The sequence below is a fragment of the Meleagris gallopavo genome, chromosome 1 (genome assembly GCF_905368555.1).
Source record: "Meleagris gallopavo chromosome 1, MGAL_WU_HG_1.1, whole genome shotgun sequence".
Taxonomy (NCBI): domain Eukaryota; kingdom Metazoa; phylum Chordata; class Aves; order Galliformes; family Phasianidae; genus Meleagris; species Meleagris gallopavo.
Window position 1 is genome coordinate 116,212,101 of NC_139404.1, and position 18,973 is coordinate 116,231,073.

The 18,973-nt window shown below is 40.2% G+C and overlaps 2 protein-coding genes across 10 annotated transcripts in view; one reads left to right on the plus strand and one right to left on the minus strand.

Moving 5' to 3' along the window:
* Nucleotides 1–2,848: 2,848 nt before the first annotated feature.
* Nucleotides 2,849–16,609, minus strand: EIF2S3 (eukaryotic translation initiation factor 2 subunit gamma). The gene is made up of 12 exons (XM_085210703.1): nucleotides 16,453–16,609; nucleotides 14,364–14,427; nucleotides 13,723–13,850; nucleotides 13,489–13,610; nucleotides 11,991–12,085; nucleotides 11,193–11,351; nucleotides 9,603–9,737; nucleotides 8,667–8,761; nucleotides 6,986–7,130; nucleotides 6,392–6,561; nucleotides 5,137–5,309; nucleotides 2,849–3,105 (listed from the first exon to the last, which is right to left on the minus strand). Exons 1-12 carry the CDS (start codon nucleotides 16,519–16,521, stop codon nucleotides 3,042–3,044), a joined length of 1,419 nt encoding a protein of 472 aa, XP_085066829.1. The 5' UTR covers nucleotides 16,522–16,609; the 3' UTR covers nucleotides 2,849–3,041.
* Nucleotides 16,610–16,742: 133 nt separating this feature from the next.
* KLHL15 (kelch like family member 15) overlaps nucleotides 16,743–18,973 on the plus strand; it is a 29,704-nt gene continuing 27,473 nt past the window's right edge. For 6 of the 9 annotated variants that reach the window (XR_014879960.1, XM_085210629.1, XM_085210613.1 and 3 more), the window contains exon 1: nucleotides 16,743–17,181. The gene's annotated coding sequence lies outside the window, so the exon portion shown is untranslated. The remainder of the gene's footprint in view (nucleotides 17,182–18,973) is intronic. The other 3 variants (XM_085210643.1, XM_085210651.1, XM_085210635.1) reach the window with 1 other exon arrangement.

Here is an 18,973-nt window from a genome sequence, read left to right on the forward strand (position 1 = left end):
TTACTTCTTCAAAGAACAGACCCCATAAAGCATCACATGCTGTATAGGAACTGTTCAATCACAGCCTGAACCACTGATTGATCACCTGGGGAAAGGAGCCGGTCAGCCCTGGGAGCACAGATGAGGGCAATTCTGCTGTGTGACCAAGAGTGGAGCCTGGCTGCACCCCTCTTACACCTCATTTAAGGGCTGACTACCACTGGGGAATAATCTCTGGTTGGAGATCCTGCCCCTGTGGAGTCCTTTCTCTGAGCCTAGATCTTTGGGTATAGGTAAGCACGTTTTCTTTCCTCTGAAATACCATCCTATCTGTGCTGGTCCCTATCATTACATTTTTGTGTTACTCTTCCACCATGCTAATCTTTCCAGTTGTAACACATGCAAATAGAAGCTCTCAGCTTTATTCCTTTTTTTGCATCTCAGAATTATTCTATTTCCAGCACAGCTGCTCACTGACCTTTTTCTGGTGAGCTAGCATTGCACATTTGCAACAGTGTAAGTAACAAATGTACTAATGCTTTTGAGAAATGCCACTATGTCACCAAAGAATGACTTCTTCCCAGTATTTCTGTGACAGTGGCAAAGCCAGCTTATAGCTGTTACCAGTAGCACTACCATGTATTTGGAAGCTCTCCTGTGTAACCCTTCCATCTGTACAGCCAAGCTATGTATTCTAGGAAACATGAATGCTCCATACTTCGATGTACCTCCTCTCTTCCGTCAGCTCAGTGTAATTCTGAACACAACTTAAGCAGTGGAAACAGCCAAAGTACTGAGGAAAGACAAAAAGGCATTTTGATTTTGCCTATCGCTAACTTGCCCCTTTTCTAAAAACAAAACAAAGCCACAACTAGGTGGGTATTACTTGGAGGATATATAGCATGCTGCTTGTCGCAAAGATCACAGCCACAAGTTACTTACACACATGCCTAACATCCCTTCTCTTCAGAAGGGCCAGGAACAGACTGGGGTCCAGACAGCTCTTCAATAACTGTCTGCTCTAAGGCAATGCTTGTTCTGCATAGCACAACATGCACAAACCTAAGCATTCCTTAATATCATTTACACTGTGTACCTACTTAATAAATAAATTTGGTATCTACTACAGCAGATAGTACCAAAGAGTATTTTTAGACCCAAATTAAGTAATGACCCACAGCTGTTCAGCTGGAAGAAAATATATATGACTGCTAGTCCTAGCAGTAGGAGGAGACAAGCACTTTGTATTTACTAGTTACCTACATGAAGGAATATATTAGGGCTTTTGGAAAGCTTATAGCACTTATTTTGAATTGCACATTGAGACGGTAAGATCTAATCTCCAAAGTATCTGGATGCCTAGAAACACCTATGGGTGCTTAACCACTTTTGAAGCATTTTGGCATTTCCGTAGTGTTACACCCACGCGTTATTCAGTACGCCCAGGAAGAACTCTTAGATTTCAACTTTGTGGCAGTATCAACTCTGCTCTCTGTGGTGGCCTACTTTTTCTTTTGTGCCCCCATGCCTGTAAATTAGTTAAGACTTAAGTTTATCTAAGTTGTTGGAATTCAAGAGTTACAGAAATGAGCTTCCAGAGCATTGAAGATGAAGCATTTGAAATACATATTCAAAGCTTTATGCTGGTTAAGTAATGGAAGAATCAGGAAGAACTGTATCTGACACTCTCTTTTAAAAGTGAGAAGCACTATACAAATATTCATATATTTAGTCTCAACACCATGTGAGGTAGAAGTACTTTACAAACAGAGAAACTGAGTACAAGAACATAGATGGAGTAAGGCAATATGAAATACAACGTGCAATTGAAAACAAAACCAGTCTGCTTCACTGAAGTCCATCATGATGAATGAAGAAAAATAGTTACCCTTAGAATGCTCTTTAAGATACTAAACAGAATAACTCAAATAAGATTTTGAAAATGAAGGCAGTACTTTGTATAAAAATATGGAAAGTAGCATGATTTGATAAAGAGCCCAGTATATAAGATATCTAAATTTAAATATATTAGTACAAATGAGAACATGAAACCTAAATGAGTGTTAGTATCCTATAGTGAGAATACTACATTGTTTTCTCCCAAGGAGCAAGATCCAGACTAGCCAAGCACATGTGGTTGATATACTATTCTCCTCATTCTGATTTTTTCCTCCAGAATCATTCCCTTTACATCATTTCCCAAAGTATTTTGTAGTTCAAGATCACAGCTACAATTTGCTCAAGAGCTTAATATAAATTTAAACTCTGCCAGGTCACCCACATCAAGTTCCATAAGGACAAGCAGCTATGGTTCAGATTAACTATGTTCTTTTCATAAATCCATTCTAAATGAAGTTCAAAGAAAGCACTGCCAATTCAGATCCAGTTTGTGTCTTTTTCTTGGGGGGATTTATCTAAAGCTCCTTGTAACACTGGAAGGGACAAATTTAAGTCAGTCAACGCTGCCATCTTAATTATAAAGCGTAGCACAGTCACAACCCGTGGGTCAGAAACATACAAACTTAGGAAGGAAGCTTTTCCTGTAAACAGCAGAAATACCTGAAGAAGCCAAGATGTTGTGCAGAAAGGTTAGTGGTCTTCAAGGCAAGCAAATGACTTTCTTGCCTTTACTTCCTGCACTGGTTGAACAATCACCATTGTCTTTTGTTACTCAAAACATTACATGATGAAAATAAGAGATATTTTATTTCAATACCACATTTATCATTTGTGTGTTACACTGGGGCTGGCTTGACTGATATTAAACAGATATGTCCAAAACACAAAATAACATAAATTAGACATGCCGTGAGACATGTACAGTTAATTTCTACTAAAATGTGGAAAATGAAACCCACTTCTACGCCAATTCTTTTACACTTTTAATGGTGATAGTGACTAGTATTTTAGTAAGAGGGTAAAATTCAATAAAATGTACAAGGACAGCCATACAATTCAAAGACAATGGTTGCACAGCTTCCAATTCCATTGTGAAGATATACTCCCTCCAAAATAGAAACGGGCGCTTCATCTTTACAAATGAAGCGTTCTTTTTTTGTTCTTCAGTCGTCATCAACAGTTGGTTTGATTGTCACTCCTCTTCTGATCTGACCCCAACCAATTAAACTGCAAAAAGAAAACCAGCTTATATCACTTTTGATAGCAGGTAGAAACATCCAGAACAAATCAACTTACTTATATTACACTTAAGCCTTACAGATATTTTCTCACTCACCTCCCTCACAGAACATCCAGCCAGATCTAAGAGTGGTTAGTAGAAACAGAATAAAGAAGGATGGGGGACACAGAACATTGGCATATGTGTAATCAATCAAGAACGTACCTTTGAATGGCGAACTTAAAAATGGAAAATTCTATAATTTATGTTGCAATAGTTAACTGTAATTATAGCTTTCTCTCTTTCTACCTGTAAGTGCTGCATTATTTACAAAGAGAAATGAACATGGAAAAATACAACTGCATTAAAACTGCAAATTTAACTCTTAATGAGCTTGCAACCCAACACAAGTTAACTGTAACTCAAGCCTTAGTTCAAGTTCAGTACTACCAAAATCCCTTTTATAGGCTGCTGTTGCCTCAGAAGAATATACTTAGAATTTGTGTTCATTTCCACAGTCAGCAGGCAGTCCACAGAACTACCTTTAACACATTTTTCATTTTTGGCAAGGAGATACACAGAGACCACAAACGTGTTCCCATTTAAATTTCTAACAGTAGGGGCTCCCTCTGGACTTTGACAGATAAGTGAAAAGAGGAACTGAATTATATTATTGCAGCACTTCCTACTTTCTGAGGCCAAATTCATAGCTTGTAGCTATTCCATGTTTGAAACCACAGTTCCTTCCAATCACTAATGCACGTTGTTTGCTTCGCCATTTGCTAGCTACTTAACTTCTACGCCTTCACATATTTATTTCCTATTTTATTTCTTCTTTTCTTGCTTTCTCATTTTTCAGTACTCCATTCCCTCAAAGCAGTTATATTCCTTTTCATTATACCAGCCATAGAGAAATAAGTCAGCTTTTGGCAAAATTTGGTTATGTTTCACGAGCGGAAAGTAATCTACAAAGGCCAGATGCTTTGGATCAAAACTCACATTAAAATTTGCATAGGTTGGCAGTCTATGGCTTCAAATAACAGTTTCCAATATACGTAGTTTCTCCTCTTCATTTTGCTTTCACTGACTTTAATTGGTTTGAGTTTTTAAGCCTGCTTAAGACACGTCATGTTTTTCCATCTTTTTTCTTCCCTTTCCCCAGGGAATAACCACTTCTCTGAATTATCAGCTGTCTCCAGGACAGCACGCACTGAATTGCCCGTGCTTTCTTGTTCTGAAAAATCATCTGTTGATATTTAAGTTTTAGTTCTTTTTCATACAGCAAAAACATCTCAGGTGAATGCTTCTGTTCCCTTATACTGTCTCTCACACTGTAAGAGCTGTGTAGGGTCAAGGAATCCAAATACTGTTAAATCCTTATGATATATATGGAATACATAAAAGGTACCATATGTATAATCATCTATAAGTATGACACTAAGCCTAAAATGAATCATCAATTAAACCTGCTCATCATTTTCAGTCTCCATATATTTCAGTGCAGGCAGCCATTTTTATACTTGGCATTTAAACAGATCAAAGTAGTTCATACTTTTCCCTCTGTTCAGGGTACATAAAATGCTAGAACTTCGTATGCTCCTTCTCCACTTCCCTACTACTACTTTAGAGGCTGCACTGCAAGTTCCATACAGCTCCACAGGTTGAATTCCACTGACTGTGGCACGCATGAAGACAGGCGTTGGTGTTAACATTACTTGAATTTTCAACCCGCTGCTCCAAGGCTGCCTACTGTTAGCTCAATTACTGCATGGCCGTTTTATCAACAGAACCACAAATATCAGATGTTTCCTTGTCCGTCAAGTAACAGGCATCTCATCACCTACCACTTCTTTTAAAACAGGACAAAAGTATAAGATGAAGCCCCACACTAACAGTGTCAGTGCGTTAGAATTCAGAGGAATTCTTTTAAATAGAGATTCCTATTCTAGAGCATGATCAGATCTACCTATTTGTTTTTAATATGATTTATTTTTTACATGGTAACAGCCAGGTATTCTACCAATTTAGCACCAACTTACCGCCAGTGCTTCTCAACTCTTCGACTCAGGGCAATTTTTTCTCCCACTTCTGTGCATACTGGGTTAGTCAGCACTATCTTCCCCAAATCAGCCTTTACTGCGCTGACTCTTCCTCCAGTAGATAAGGATCCAATATTTACCATTAAAACTTCATTCTTTGATAATTTTTGCACCTGAAAACACACACACAAAACTCTAAGTGTAAGCTGTGGTATTTGAAATAACCTATTCACACTAAGCCACAGTATTTAGCAACACAATCACTCAAATGAAGAAAAATACCACAGGCAGTACTGAACATCATCTGTGATTCAACTGCCACAAAAACAAGATAGCTGATAAATGCAAAAAACTATATATAACCCATGCACAAATGATGCAAAAGAGAATTCGTGGATAAAAAATTGTCTGTTTTTAACTCTTGTGAAGGACAAACATATGAATATGCTCTATGCAGTAGCACAGATTATGGAAGAATTCCAAGAAGGTGTCACGCCGTTTTCTACAATCCATACCTAGCATTGCGTATACTGCATTGAAAGCAAAACACTTGTCTTAGATATTGCTATGAAATGGAATGTTTTACAGTTTCTTTAAATAATCTGCCTACATACATCAAAATGATTTCTCAAAAAAAAAAAAAAAAAACCTCAACCCCAAAACAACTCAAAGAAGATAAACAGCTAAAGCATTTCATTTACTGTTATGAAGTGGTCTGTAGATTAATTCAAAAAGGAACTTTAATATTAAAAATGATCTTGTAGTTTGATTAGAGTAAAAAGGATTATGGAACGTGAGACCACATTATGTATTAAGCTCACTGTTTCTTTTTGACTGAGTGTTTCAGAAAGTTAGCTTTAAAAAGTTCTTCAGAGAGAGAATCTACAAAGAGCACGCAAGCAGAAAGTAGATCAGTGTGTATATAATGCTGATTATTGCACACATTAATAGGCTGACAGCAAAGGGTAACAGCTACAAATGAGGTTTGAAGAACATCTGAATTGAAGACGTAAATACTTAATGGTATTTTAATCTACTCTGATAGGAATTCCTACTCCTCTGAAAACTTATTCTACAACATTAAAGAGACAACAGATTTATGATAGCCAGGTACAAAGAGGGAAACAGAATTACTATACGATTCAAAAATGTACATATTAATACAACTTTGCACAAGTTGTCTTACCAGAAATCAGAGAAAAGCCTGCAGTACTCTTCAATTTATTAAAAAACAAAAACAAAGAACAGTACAGACCTTTGCAGCTTTCTTGTCTCCTTCAGTGCGCACACCTAGCAGTCGTCTCAGCAAGAAATAGGAAATTTCTAGCTCTGTAAATATTTCAGGCAACGCTCCAACTGCACCAAGAACTTGCCCTACCATTCGGTCAGCCCGGCACAATGTTGGGTCAATCTTAGTTCCGACACCTACAACACAACAAGGAATGTCACAAGGAGTAACTGAAAAGAAGCTGTCACATTTACATCTTCAAATACTTTACAAGATCTAAAAACAATATATGAGAACGTATTGGGAATTCCCTATTACCTGGGCAGCACTTTCAGAATGTCAGCAAGACTCTGATCTTTGTCTAAACAGATGAAGAAATATTCTACTGTTAAAGGTGATACAATTAACAATTCAAGTTGAACTGAGTTGGCTACTGACATTCAGACAAATTATTTCGTAAATACTGCGTTTCCATACATGTCATTTATCTGTCTCTTTCTAAATACACAGTAAATTGCTCATAGCCTTTTTGGTTTCACTTAGCAATGATTTTAGTGTAATAAACAAGTGTTTCCAATAAGCATTAGGTAATAAATCTCTTCAATGAAAGAATATCCTTACCTATAAGTCCTCCTGGAGCAGCGTATTGTAAATCATTGTGTTCAGCAAAGAGTGACACAATTTTGGAAAAAATTGGTTTGCACATGAGTTTTCCTTCACTGTCCTTGGACACAATACCTGGTCGGACCTCAATTTCTTGACCAACCTAATTACAAAAGTGAGAAAGTGGTTAACAATTTGTTTCACGGGAACAAAAAGCTAATTTTCTAGTCACAGGCAAGACATGCTTATTCCAAGACTGCAGGATTGATACAAACCCTTGGCTCTGGGCTACTGCTGATCTTCACAGAATCACAGAAACACGAATGTTGGAAAAGACCCACAAGATCACCCAGTCCAACCATCCACCTATCACCAACAGCCCTCACTAAACCACGTCCCTCAACACAACATCCAAACATTCCTTGAACACCTCCAGAGTCGGTGACTCCACCACCTCCCTGGGCAGCCCATTCCAGTGCCTGACCACTCTTTCAGAGAAGTAGTATTTCCTAACGTCCAGCCTGAATCTCCCCTGGCACAACTTGAAGCCATTCCCTCTAGTCCTATCACCAGTTACACGAGAAAAGAGGCCAACCCCCAGCTCACTATGACCTCCCTTCAGGTAGGGATAGAGAGCAAAAAGGTCTCCCCTGAGCCTCCTCTTCTCCAGACTGAACAATCCCAGCTCCTTCAGCTGCTCCTCATAAGGCCTGTGCTCCAGACCCCTCACCAGCTTTGTCGCCCTTCTATGTACCTACTCCAGGGCCTCAATGTCTTTCTTGCAGAGAGGGTCCCAGAACTGGACACAGTACTCCAGGTGCGGCCTCACCAGAGCTGAGTACAGGGGCAGAGTACATCTTCTGCACTACTTAATATACACCCAACAAGAGCTAAACCTCTGCATCTTACATCCAATGAAACAAATACTTTTCTCTCTCCAATACATTCTAAATAACTGCTTTTGCAAAGGATCTTTATTAGTTGTAACTCCAACGTTGTAGGGTTTGCATTTATTTTTAAATATTTCATTTAGAAATGTTAAAGCACTGAGAAAAATGGAGTTAATTCGATTCATGTAACTGATCACCAATAAACTAAAAGACAAAGAATATGTACGTTGAATGAATGTTCAAAGATGGTTTGTTTTTCAGCCTAACAGAATAACTTTTGAAGTTCCCATATACTGACAATGTCCCATGAGAAAAAAATATATATACATATGTATACATACACAGACTACTTAAGTGGGGAAGTGGGATCTCTAAGAACCCACTCACATCTCAGAGGTACCTTTGAAGGCTTCCCCCTTTCTCCTTAGAGTAATTCAGAAAGTAGGAGTGGTGGGACAAAAAAAAAAAAACAACAAAAAACCCCAACAACACAGTTCCCTCAACGTTTGTAAACAATGAAGATGGTACCATTAGTAGAAAAAGCTAAGACTAAAGTAGCAGATATATATCTATATAGATATCTATCTATCCATATGCCTAAGTGCAGAATAAGTGTTTCTTGTTCCTGTAAAAACCAGGGAAGTATCAATGAGGCATGGCACATACAGAAAAGACAGCTATATAGATATTATAGATATAATTCAATTTCATAGATTTTTTACTAAGCATGCAAGAAGAAAAGCAACAACAAAAAAACCCTACACATTATCATCACTACAAATTTCCAAGGAAGAGAGAGAAAAGATTACCTTTAAGACACCTTTTAGAATACTGCCACCAGCTACACCCCCTTTAAGGTCATCAACTTCACAGCCAGGCTTGTTAACATCAAAAGACCTAATAACTAGAAAGAATACAATCAAGTTTAGAGTTAAGATCCTGTTTTCAAAGAACTTGTGCTTTTCTTTAACAACTTTGATTATTTCCCTATTATCTTGAAGGTATGTAATCATTTACAAAAACATAATTCAGTCTGAATAAAATAGGAATATTTTATGTAGCTGATTTTGTTCTCAAATTCATTAAAGCTACTCATCCACATAAACATCATTTTAAATGATATTTATTCACAGCAAAGAATAAATATCAATAGCTGAAAAAGAAAGGAATGATCAGTTATTCTGAGAAAAGATTCAATATTCACAATGTCAACATTTTTGTAACCTTGGTTTAACATTCTGCAGTCATATGAATTATAAACTTCTTTTTAGAGGTCTTCTATTTTTTGTGGGATTGCTGGGAAAAACAGAAAACACAGATCCACTGTAGCAGAACTGGATTTCTCAGCATACTGGACAAGAACTGATACTCCTTAATATAGAAAATCTGACCAGGCTACCCTGTCTCTAGGACTTTCATATAAATAATTCTCACATACAACAGTTTGTCAGTACTTTGTTAAATGGAATTTCTAGCAATTAAAGTTTTAATCAACAACCTTCTCATCATTATTACATTTTATTGTTGTTGTTTTACACATAATATCAAGCCAGCAGTTACCTCAGATAGATTTTAAGCGTAGTAGTTTAACTACGAACAAACAACACAGCTTCCAGAAAATACTTTAAAAGGAGGAGAACACTTGTACACTCTTTTCAAACCCACCTCTTCTTGAGAATCCTGCCACATGGTATTCTAAGGGCATAACAGCAGCCACAAAAGCTCAAACACAAGCATCTACATACCAATAAGCCTTGGTTCAGATGTAAAGTCTCGCAAAGGGACTGGAATTTTTTTCACTATATACTCGCAGACTACCTCAATGTTGTATTTCAACTGTGCTGAGATTGGAATTATTGGAGCTCCTTCTGCAACTGTACCTGAAAGAAATTTGACATCAAGCCTTAATACAGTATTTGTAGAAACATGATCAAGAGTTCTGTAACTGTTCACAGAATCACAGAACGGCCCAGGTTGGAAGGGACCTCAAGGATCATGAATCTCCAACCCCCCTGCCACATGCAGGGCCACCAACCTCCCCATTTAATACTAGACCAGGCTGCCCAGGGCCCCATCCAACCTGGCCTTGAACACCTCCAGGGACGGGGTATCCACAACCTCTCTGGGCAGCCTGTTCCAGCACCTCACCACTCTCATAGTAACTGTGTTAAAAGCACTAACGAAGTTTGAGGTGCACTTCACATGTATTTCCTAAAGCAGTAAGTATTACAACATCTGCCCTTTCTTTAATATTTCAGCTCAAACCAGCCAGGCCTATTTTTCATGGCAATCTGAAACAGCCCTTGTGTTGCCACTGGGTAATTGGCTACAGTGGAGTCTTACAATTGCTCTTTGAAAACTGTGACAGATAATATTCTGCTTTTTGGTCATCAGAAAAAACCTTAAGAGAAATTCCATAGTGAGATTGGATATCTAAACATTCCATACATCAGAATTAATTTTAAAGTCAGACTCAATTTTGATGAACTAAAATTCCTATCAACTTAACAATCAACCCTTTCTAAATCCTGCAATGCAAATAAGTATTTTAGAAAAAAAAACTAATTCTATGGAAAGAAGAATTTAGTTAACAAGGTTTGCAAAATATTATTCGTTTTAATTCTATCTATATTTCCCACAATATCTGCAGTTCTCACAAAGGAATTTGGCTTGCTATCCGAAGCCACTGATGTGGCTGTTAAGAACAGTTTATGCAGGGCAACAATTGTGAACAAAGGAGAGACCCATTAGCTACCTCTTATGGTGACAACCTAGCTCTGCAGTTTTTAACATATCCCAGTTAAACCAGACAAGCAGGGAAAATGGCAGAAGCCTCTGGGAAAGATGAAACCTCAAAGCATTAGAATAAAATTGAATAGAAATTACGGACAGTGCTTGAATTGGACTTAAAAAGAGGCAAGGCCAATCTTTCATGAACAGATGAAAAATGACACATTTATAACCACAAGATACCCCTATGAATACTGCTTCACTCTCTCCTGCACTGCAGTAAGATTACCGTACAGTTCCTCGCAGAGAAACTGATGGCACTACCAAGAAGAAACCACAAATGCAATGAAAGCTGCAAGACATTCGCTATTGCTACTAGTTTTACATCAAGTGCTTTGAGCTACAGCCATAATGTTATTGTATCTAAGCAGTCTGAAATATGGAAGAGAAACAACTCTGATGGTTGTTCCTCTTACATATTTCCACAAATACATACACCAGTGTAGTCCAAGTATGAGACTTGGTTCATAAATTTATAGAAAAATACTGTGCTCCAACAGCGAAGAATTTCTACACTGACCAGACTTTTGCTGGTGAAAGCTTACCTTGCACAAATGCAAGAATCTGCTCGTATTGTTCTTTAGCCTGGCTCTCCTTCACTAAATCAATCTTATTCTGCAGAATCAAAATGTGTTTCAGTTTCATGATTTCTATAGCAGCTAGATGTTCTGAGGTCTGGGGTTGAGGACATGACTCATTACCAGCTGAAAGAAGAAAAGCGATTGTAATATAAAAAACTATAAAGGTAGACAAAACTCATACAGTTAAGAAATCTAATTTCTGCTGTGTCTTCATAAAACAAAAGAAAACAAACAGCATGGAACACAGACCTGACTATCATCGTAGACACTACAGTGTTCCACAGACAAAAATAAGTTTTATTCACACCCTACCCCTTTCAAAACAGAATAATTTCCTCAGCCGAGCTCTGTCTCCTGTACCTTGATTTTGCCCACATCCATCTGGATGTACCCTTACTATTGATGCGTGTGGACTCCTTTGCATGGGTGAGGCTGAACATTTAAAGAGAACTTCAGAGAAAAGTCAAAAATAACATTTCATGGAAATGCACTGACTACATTTTATAGTGTTAAAGCACTGTAGAGTTGGGACTTGGCCAGCTGATGGCTACCAGGCTACTGAGTACAGCTATGTTTAAAAAACCACAACAGCTAGCTAAGTTATATTTTCATTAAGAAGCTTAAGTAAGTGATTTTATAAACACATCTCAAAAGCATTCATTTAATAACTCACCTCATCCCACTTGACTTCAAAACCTGCATGAAGTTGGCCTACGGTATTTAAAATAAAGCAAAGCGCTGCTTTTGTGTAGCAATCATTACCTATCAGCAGTAAAGCTGCATCCATTACCGCTGCGCCGTTCAGCATAGTAGCCATCAAAATGTCGTGGCCAGGACAATCCACAAAAGAGACATGCCTGTTGTAGACAACAGTGAGAAAGACAAAGAGCCAATTACCAACAAGTTCTGTCAATGTGAATACCTAAGCAGACACACCAGTTGAAAGAGTCCTTAAGATAAATTAAAAAAGCAAATAAACAGGAACACGGAACCAGTCGCTGAGAAGTAACACGTTAGAAGTACATTTGTAGAAAAGCAGACTACTGGAAGGCTACTGAGCAATAATTCTGAGTTCAATGTTTTGAGTTCTATGATTCAATACCTTATATTCACGCTAGGCATTGCTGCAGTATTTCACAAATGTATGTGTACATTAGACTAGACTCAAATGCACCAGAACAACAACAAAACTCACAGGGTACAGCATATTATATCCCATTTCTCATCTCTCTTAAGTTGTCTCCTACTCTGAAATTTTCAGAAATTATAAGCCTTTAATTATATGATTAAAACTGCCCTTCACTTCAAAGATTTACACACAGAAACAACACTACAGCCATGAGCTCCAACCTTATGCTTTTGTTGTGCAAGACCATCACAGTCAATGCACTGCTTTCTGCTGCCAATTCGCTTCATGAAGAAACCACGTAACATGCCATCAAAGAGCAAGGAACTAATTTGCTGCTTTCTGAACAGAAGTTAAAAACTACTGTAAGTAAATAAGCAGCAAGATACAGAACCTAATGCTTTTAAGCACTACCCTAACAACGGCTGCATAACAATCACACACCATCAGGAGTTACTGTTACAAGTGCTCAACCAGAGATCTGATTAAAAGAAGGAAATACACACTTAGAGCAGCGCATGTATTTCATACAGAAGCTTGAACTAAGAATCCTGTCATACAACAGCCTTTGTGACTAGTCTCATTCAATCACTGCAAAGACTCACACAACAACTACCTAGATTACTAGACTTGTATAATGACCACGCTATGATTATGAAATTAATAAAGGACACCTATGCTCCAGCACCAAGACTGATCTCACATTAAGAATCAGGCTTTATTTAACGTTCTTTTTTGAAACTCAGAAAACTTTTCTGCCTCCAGTAAGAAAAAGGTCACACTTAAAAAAGGAATTTAAAAGAATGGGTATGTGAGGCCCACATTAGTTTTTATTCTAGTGGCTTTAACATGTACTTATCTTCAGAGCAGGAAAAAATATTGTTTCACTTCAGAGCAAAGCACTCATTGACAGAAAACAGAGTTGTGCTTTACCCCAGATCGTGCACCACAACTAATAAAAACAACAAAGGTTAAATGATGCCTCACATCTGGGGCATCCAATCTACAGAGCCAAAGAGCATGTGGTCTGCTGTTATTATTCAGCTTGCAGCTCAACCCTGACTATTTTTAATTACGTAAAGGAAGTATAACTAAATTAAATATAATTTACACCACTAATTTTACAGCATTTACCTGACTAGTTTGAAATTCCCTTTGGTGCCAGGAATATCTGTAGGGAATTCATCTGGGGTACTACTTCCACAGGATCGGTAACATTCTGGTCGGGAACAGCTTGGGTCATCCAACTTGTAAATCTGTAAGCATTTTTTTTTTTTAAAGTTTCATTCATTAATAGTTACTGATAAGCTTATGTCCACCTTGTAATATCTTAGAGACATACTTGCTTGATTTCTATCAGTGACTTACCTTTGCGTTGGCATAGCCCAGCTTGATCGTGATATTTCTTTCCAGTTCATTTTTAAACCTGACAGTATGAACACCAGATATGGCTTTGACTACTGTCGACTTTCCGTGGGCTACGTGGCCAATGGTACCTATGTTTTAAAGGCAAATGTTTGTCAATTAACCGCTGTTCAATGTATACAGAGACCACCAACACAATTACCCAAACACTCTGGAGCCAGCAAGCCCAGTGCTGCCATCAGAATACATATGGATTCCTCGGTTACTTTGTCTAAACAAAATTAAACTAAACCAGCCTAAAATGAGCTCTCAACAGACACTTTTACGATCTGCACTCCTGTGAAAATCATTTCAATTCTTAATTTTAATATTAAAAAGATGTTCCCTTAGCAACTACTCCCCACTTCATTCAAAGTAGTGCTCCTGAAGTAAAACTGTAGTGCTTTTCAAGTTAGAAGAGTCTAACAAGTCTCTTCCTGCATCCTGACAGAAATTGTAATAAAAATACCTCATCTATATCATGTATATAGGTACAAATTTCTTAATTTATTTTTCCACATAGGTACCATAGATTAACAGACGAGCACCAGGAAGCACCACATGAACGTGTCCCCCATTCATTCTTCAGATTTTTTTTCTTTTACCTATATTAATTGTGGCTTGTCTGCTGATGACTTCAGGTGAAAGAGGCGTCAGCTTGGTAACATCCTATGTGAAGGAGATTTTACAATTTATTCATTTGGTATCTAAATGCTTAGAGTACTATACGTATTTTCTCAAAACCCAACCAAACTCCTTAAAGTAACTCGAGTTATGCATTCCAGTTTACTTAAGTATGTGAAATGGTAAAAAGGGAACAAGCCTACAATCAGATTAGGTTGTAAAGCAATAAAGAAAGGAAGCAAGCAATACAAAAAAAAGGAAACTTTCAAACAAAAAAATACACCCCATCCATGCCCAAAATTAAATTGTTTATAACATGTCAATTGAAATTAACTTTCCACGATCTACACGGCCAACCATACCTACGTTTGTCAATGGACAACTGTTAAATTTGTGCCATAAGTGGTTCCATTACAGTCAATACGTAGTTAGAACTAACACTTTGGAGCAAGTAGGTCATGGAATGTTATTAGCACCATTAATATTTTAAATGGCCGCTTCTCCTCAAATACCATTATTTCCATTTTAGGTACCAGACAAAACTGCTGGCAAGTCATATCACTTACAGATACATTCATTCAGGGAAAAAAAAAAACAAAAAACAAACAAACAAAAAAAACCCACAACCCTACAAATTAGTTGCTTTGTGTTCTGCTTTTTTTTTGTTGTTATCTTTTCCTTTAGAAAAGCTCTTTGTGCAGATACAGTGCAAGTGTTACAATCCACTGAAACATCCCTCTGTGCCATTTTCTGAATCTGCTTATGGTAATTTCAAAGCCTGCAGTGAATCTATGGATGCTGCTGAGTTCAAGGCAAAGATTCATGAAGTGTCTTTGCTGCAGAACAGGATATAAAGCTTGGTGAAATCACAGGATATTTACACTGCGACAAAAGCAGGTTCTGTATATAATTAAAATTGACCATAACTGTGTAAAAATGTAATCTTACTTATATCTCAAGTATTAAATGAGTAATAAGTTCAGGTTCAAAACAATTTCCTTCTACCTGCCACAATTACATTTTTTGTACATCTTACTTGACAACTAACTTATCACCTGGGCTCACTGAGGCCGGCAGTAGGCCCACAACCTGCAGGGGGCACCGTGCAGCAGGATGACAGCACCGTGAATGATGCAAACCCTGTCACCGAGAGACTTGTTCCCGGAGTACAGAATCAGCACATGTGCCATTTTTCTTCAAGGCTGGCAAAAGGTTAAGCTCAGCAACAGGCTACAGCGAGCTGAAGGCTTTCAAGGGCCCACTGAACAAAGTACAGAATGGGGATGAATGGTAATTCCTGTTGATCAGAAAATTAGGAATAGCTGTGCTCTTTCCAGCTGGCAAAATACTCAATGAAAAAGGAAAAGAAGTCAAGAAGCTTTCTGAAGTTACTGATGTGTTTCACTAACAAACTTGCTAGGACACAACAAGAGTTCTCCTATTCAAACTCAAAGAATATGAAGCATTGCTAGTGACAAGAAAATATAAAACAAAAAACACGAAACGTTGTAGAGTTGTTCAAAACGTTCTGTGGTTTGCCATGCTGCACCGGGCTCTATCAGGCCGGACGAGGCTCTGAGCACTCTGATGTAGCCGTAGGTGTCCCTGCCCCTTGCTGGGCACACGGACTCGATGGCCTTTAAGGGTTGAATTGGAAATTCAAACCATTCTGCGATGCTAAGAACAGCCGCCTCCCGACAGCTCTGCACAGCACACCCGCCCGACTCGGGCACGCCGAGCAGCCCACACCGCCGGCCCGCTCCGAAGACGCAGCGCCCTATTTACCACAGCGGGAGCCCTCGGGCCGGCCAGCCACGCGGAAGACCGCCGCGCTCCGCCCAGCTCTCACAGCTCCCCTTCAGCCCGCACCCACCCGGCCCCCACAGGCTCCCCGCCGCGCCGCCCGGCCGCGGCCACCCCCGTCCCGCCGCACCGGCGCCCGCTCGGCTCCCGGCCCTCGCGGCGTCGGCGCCCCGCGGCGAGGCGCGGAGCGCTCCGCCCACCGCACGACGCCCCCCAGCCCGCAGCGAACCCCCGGCGCCGGGCGGACGCCCCCCGCACGCGCCGCACCAAGGTAGCGAGGTCCTGCCGGGAGAGGTGCGGCTGCCCCAGCGTCACTCCCGCCTCGTCCCCCGCCATCTTGGCCGCAAGAGGAAGCGGGGCCGGCCGCGCGGCCGCCTGACCCCTCTCTCCCCTCGGCGCCGCCTTCGCCACGCCCGGCACTCGCCGCCCGACGAGGCCCTCCCAAGCTCAGGGACGCTCCGCGCTGGGCGACGCGGAGCCACCTTCGGCCCCGCAGCGAGGCGAGAGCGGCTCAGGCGCGGCGGCGGGCAGCCCCAAGAAGGCCCCCGGCACCCTCGCGCCGGGTGATGCAACCGGACCCGCCGGGGAAGCGAGGCCGTGCGCATGCGCGGGCGCGGCGTGGGCTTGCGGGAGCGCGGGCGTGCGGGAGCGCGGGCGTGCGCGACGGCAGCGCGCGTGCGCCTTGCGCCCGCCGCCGGGTAACGGTGGCGGGTCGGTGCGGGTGGTTTGTATGAGGCTCTCGGTAACGGCTGCCGGGGGCATCGGTGCCTCCGCGTGTGCCTGCGAGACGGGGGGGCTATCTCTCAGAACGGCAGGCTGGCCGGGCGCGGGGTCGCCGCCTGCCGCCGCTGCCTGTAAAGTGTCGGAGTAACTGCGGTGGGAGGATCGGCATGAGGCACGGCCTGGTTGGGAGACGCCCCAAGCCAGGAGGCTTCGGCCTGTGGCTGTGAGGACGTCGGCGCTTGTCGATGCGTATCTAACAGCATGGAAACGTAGGTGTGTTGGGGGTGTTTGAGGGATGTGGTGCAGAAAGGAGATGGGGGTGAAGTTAAAGCGGTGTGCGACTGTATGTAGTGGAAGTGAGCATCTCTGGTCTGGAGGCCATCAGCTTATTGGCACTAACGGTAAAGGCCACTGTACGTATGTTAGCTATCTCTGTTGGCCATCGGCCTTTCCCTTCGTGAATCTTACCTTGAACTCAGCAGCATCCTTAGAGATCCACTGCAGGCTTTGAAATTACCATAAGCAGATTCAGAAAATGGCACAGAGGGATGTTTCAGTGGATTGTAACACTTGCGCTGTATCTGCACAAAGAGCTTTTCTAAAGGAAAAGATAACAAAAAAAGCCACAACAACACAAAGCAACTAATTTGTAGGGTTGGTTTTTTTTTTTCTTCCCTGAAATGAATGTATCTGTAATTGATATGACTTGCCAGCAGTTTTGTCTGGTACCTAAAATGGAAATAATGGTATTTGAGGAGAAGCGGCCATTTAAAATATTAGTGGTGCTAATAACATTCCATGACCTACTTGCTCCAAAGTGTTAGTTCTAACTATGTATTGACTGTAATGGAACCACTTATGGCACAAATTTAACAGTTGTCCATTGACAAACGTAGGTATGGTTGGCCATGTAGATCGTGGAAAGTTAATTTGAGTTAGCATGTTAGTGTGTCCTCTGTAGGCTGAGTGCTGTATAAGGCCCGAAGATACAAGCAGTTTCAGTCTTTGATTCCAGACAGCTAGCACCTGTTGTTTTAAGAGTCAGGTGAGCTTTACATTCCTTAAAAATCAAGTAAAATCCCTGATCCACTAATGACAGCCAGTTTAGAGACCAAGGGCCAAATTTACAATCCTCCCTTATGGGGAACTGAACTGGTTTCTCCTATGTGGAAACACCTCACAGACCTAGAAGACATTGTTGCTAACAAAATTTCCTCTATGATCAGAACAACTGCTTTCAATACAAGTAACCATCTGTGTCACGTACATTCATATTCATCAGCAGTGTTTCTGCCCACTAGAAAGTGTAGAGCTTCCCAGATTTTGCCTGACTGACTTATGTCAAGGCAATAATTCCCAAGCACCCAGCAATACGATTGGAACGCGATGATGGAAATGTGTGCCAAACCAGTATGCCTGGTTTAACAAGATATGTCACTTCCCACTTCCACAAATGCCATTTCCATTCTTTCATGATAGTATTTCCTGATATACAATAGCAAATGCATTGCCAGCATTCTTGTTTTGAAGGAAAGAATACAAGAATGTGGTAAGAAACAATACAGTAATGATGTTGCTAAAAACAAAATATATTTTGTCTTCCTACCAAATAATTTTGCACGTTGGTCTTGAAAATAAATTTTCATTTCTAATCTTCTGTTGGACTACGTGATGTTATACAATTTTTATATAAAATACTTTGCTTCTGAGAAAACCATATATGCTTACGACCAAGACATACAAAGCAAGCATGGAGAATATGATGCAATACTTGAATGTGGTTGCCTCAGCATGAGGCATATATGATCACTGATGAAAATGAGCTGAAAATACTGGATTCTATAGGTACTTAGCTGCTGTAATTATGCAATAATGCAGTGCAGTATAGGGTTATAGAAACAGTTGTTACGCTTGCAGCAGCCTGTAGAAATGATTTACTTCTTCCCAAGAATTCTGTCAGAAATCTGAAGAAATACACTATTATTTCTATTTGAACAATAAAATTGTCTACTTTAGATATTCTGTCTTATTATTTTGATTTACTGTACTGGATAATATTTATAGC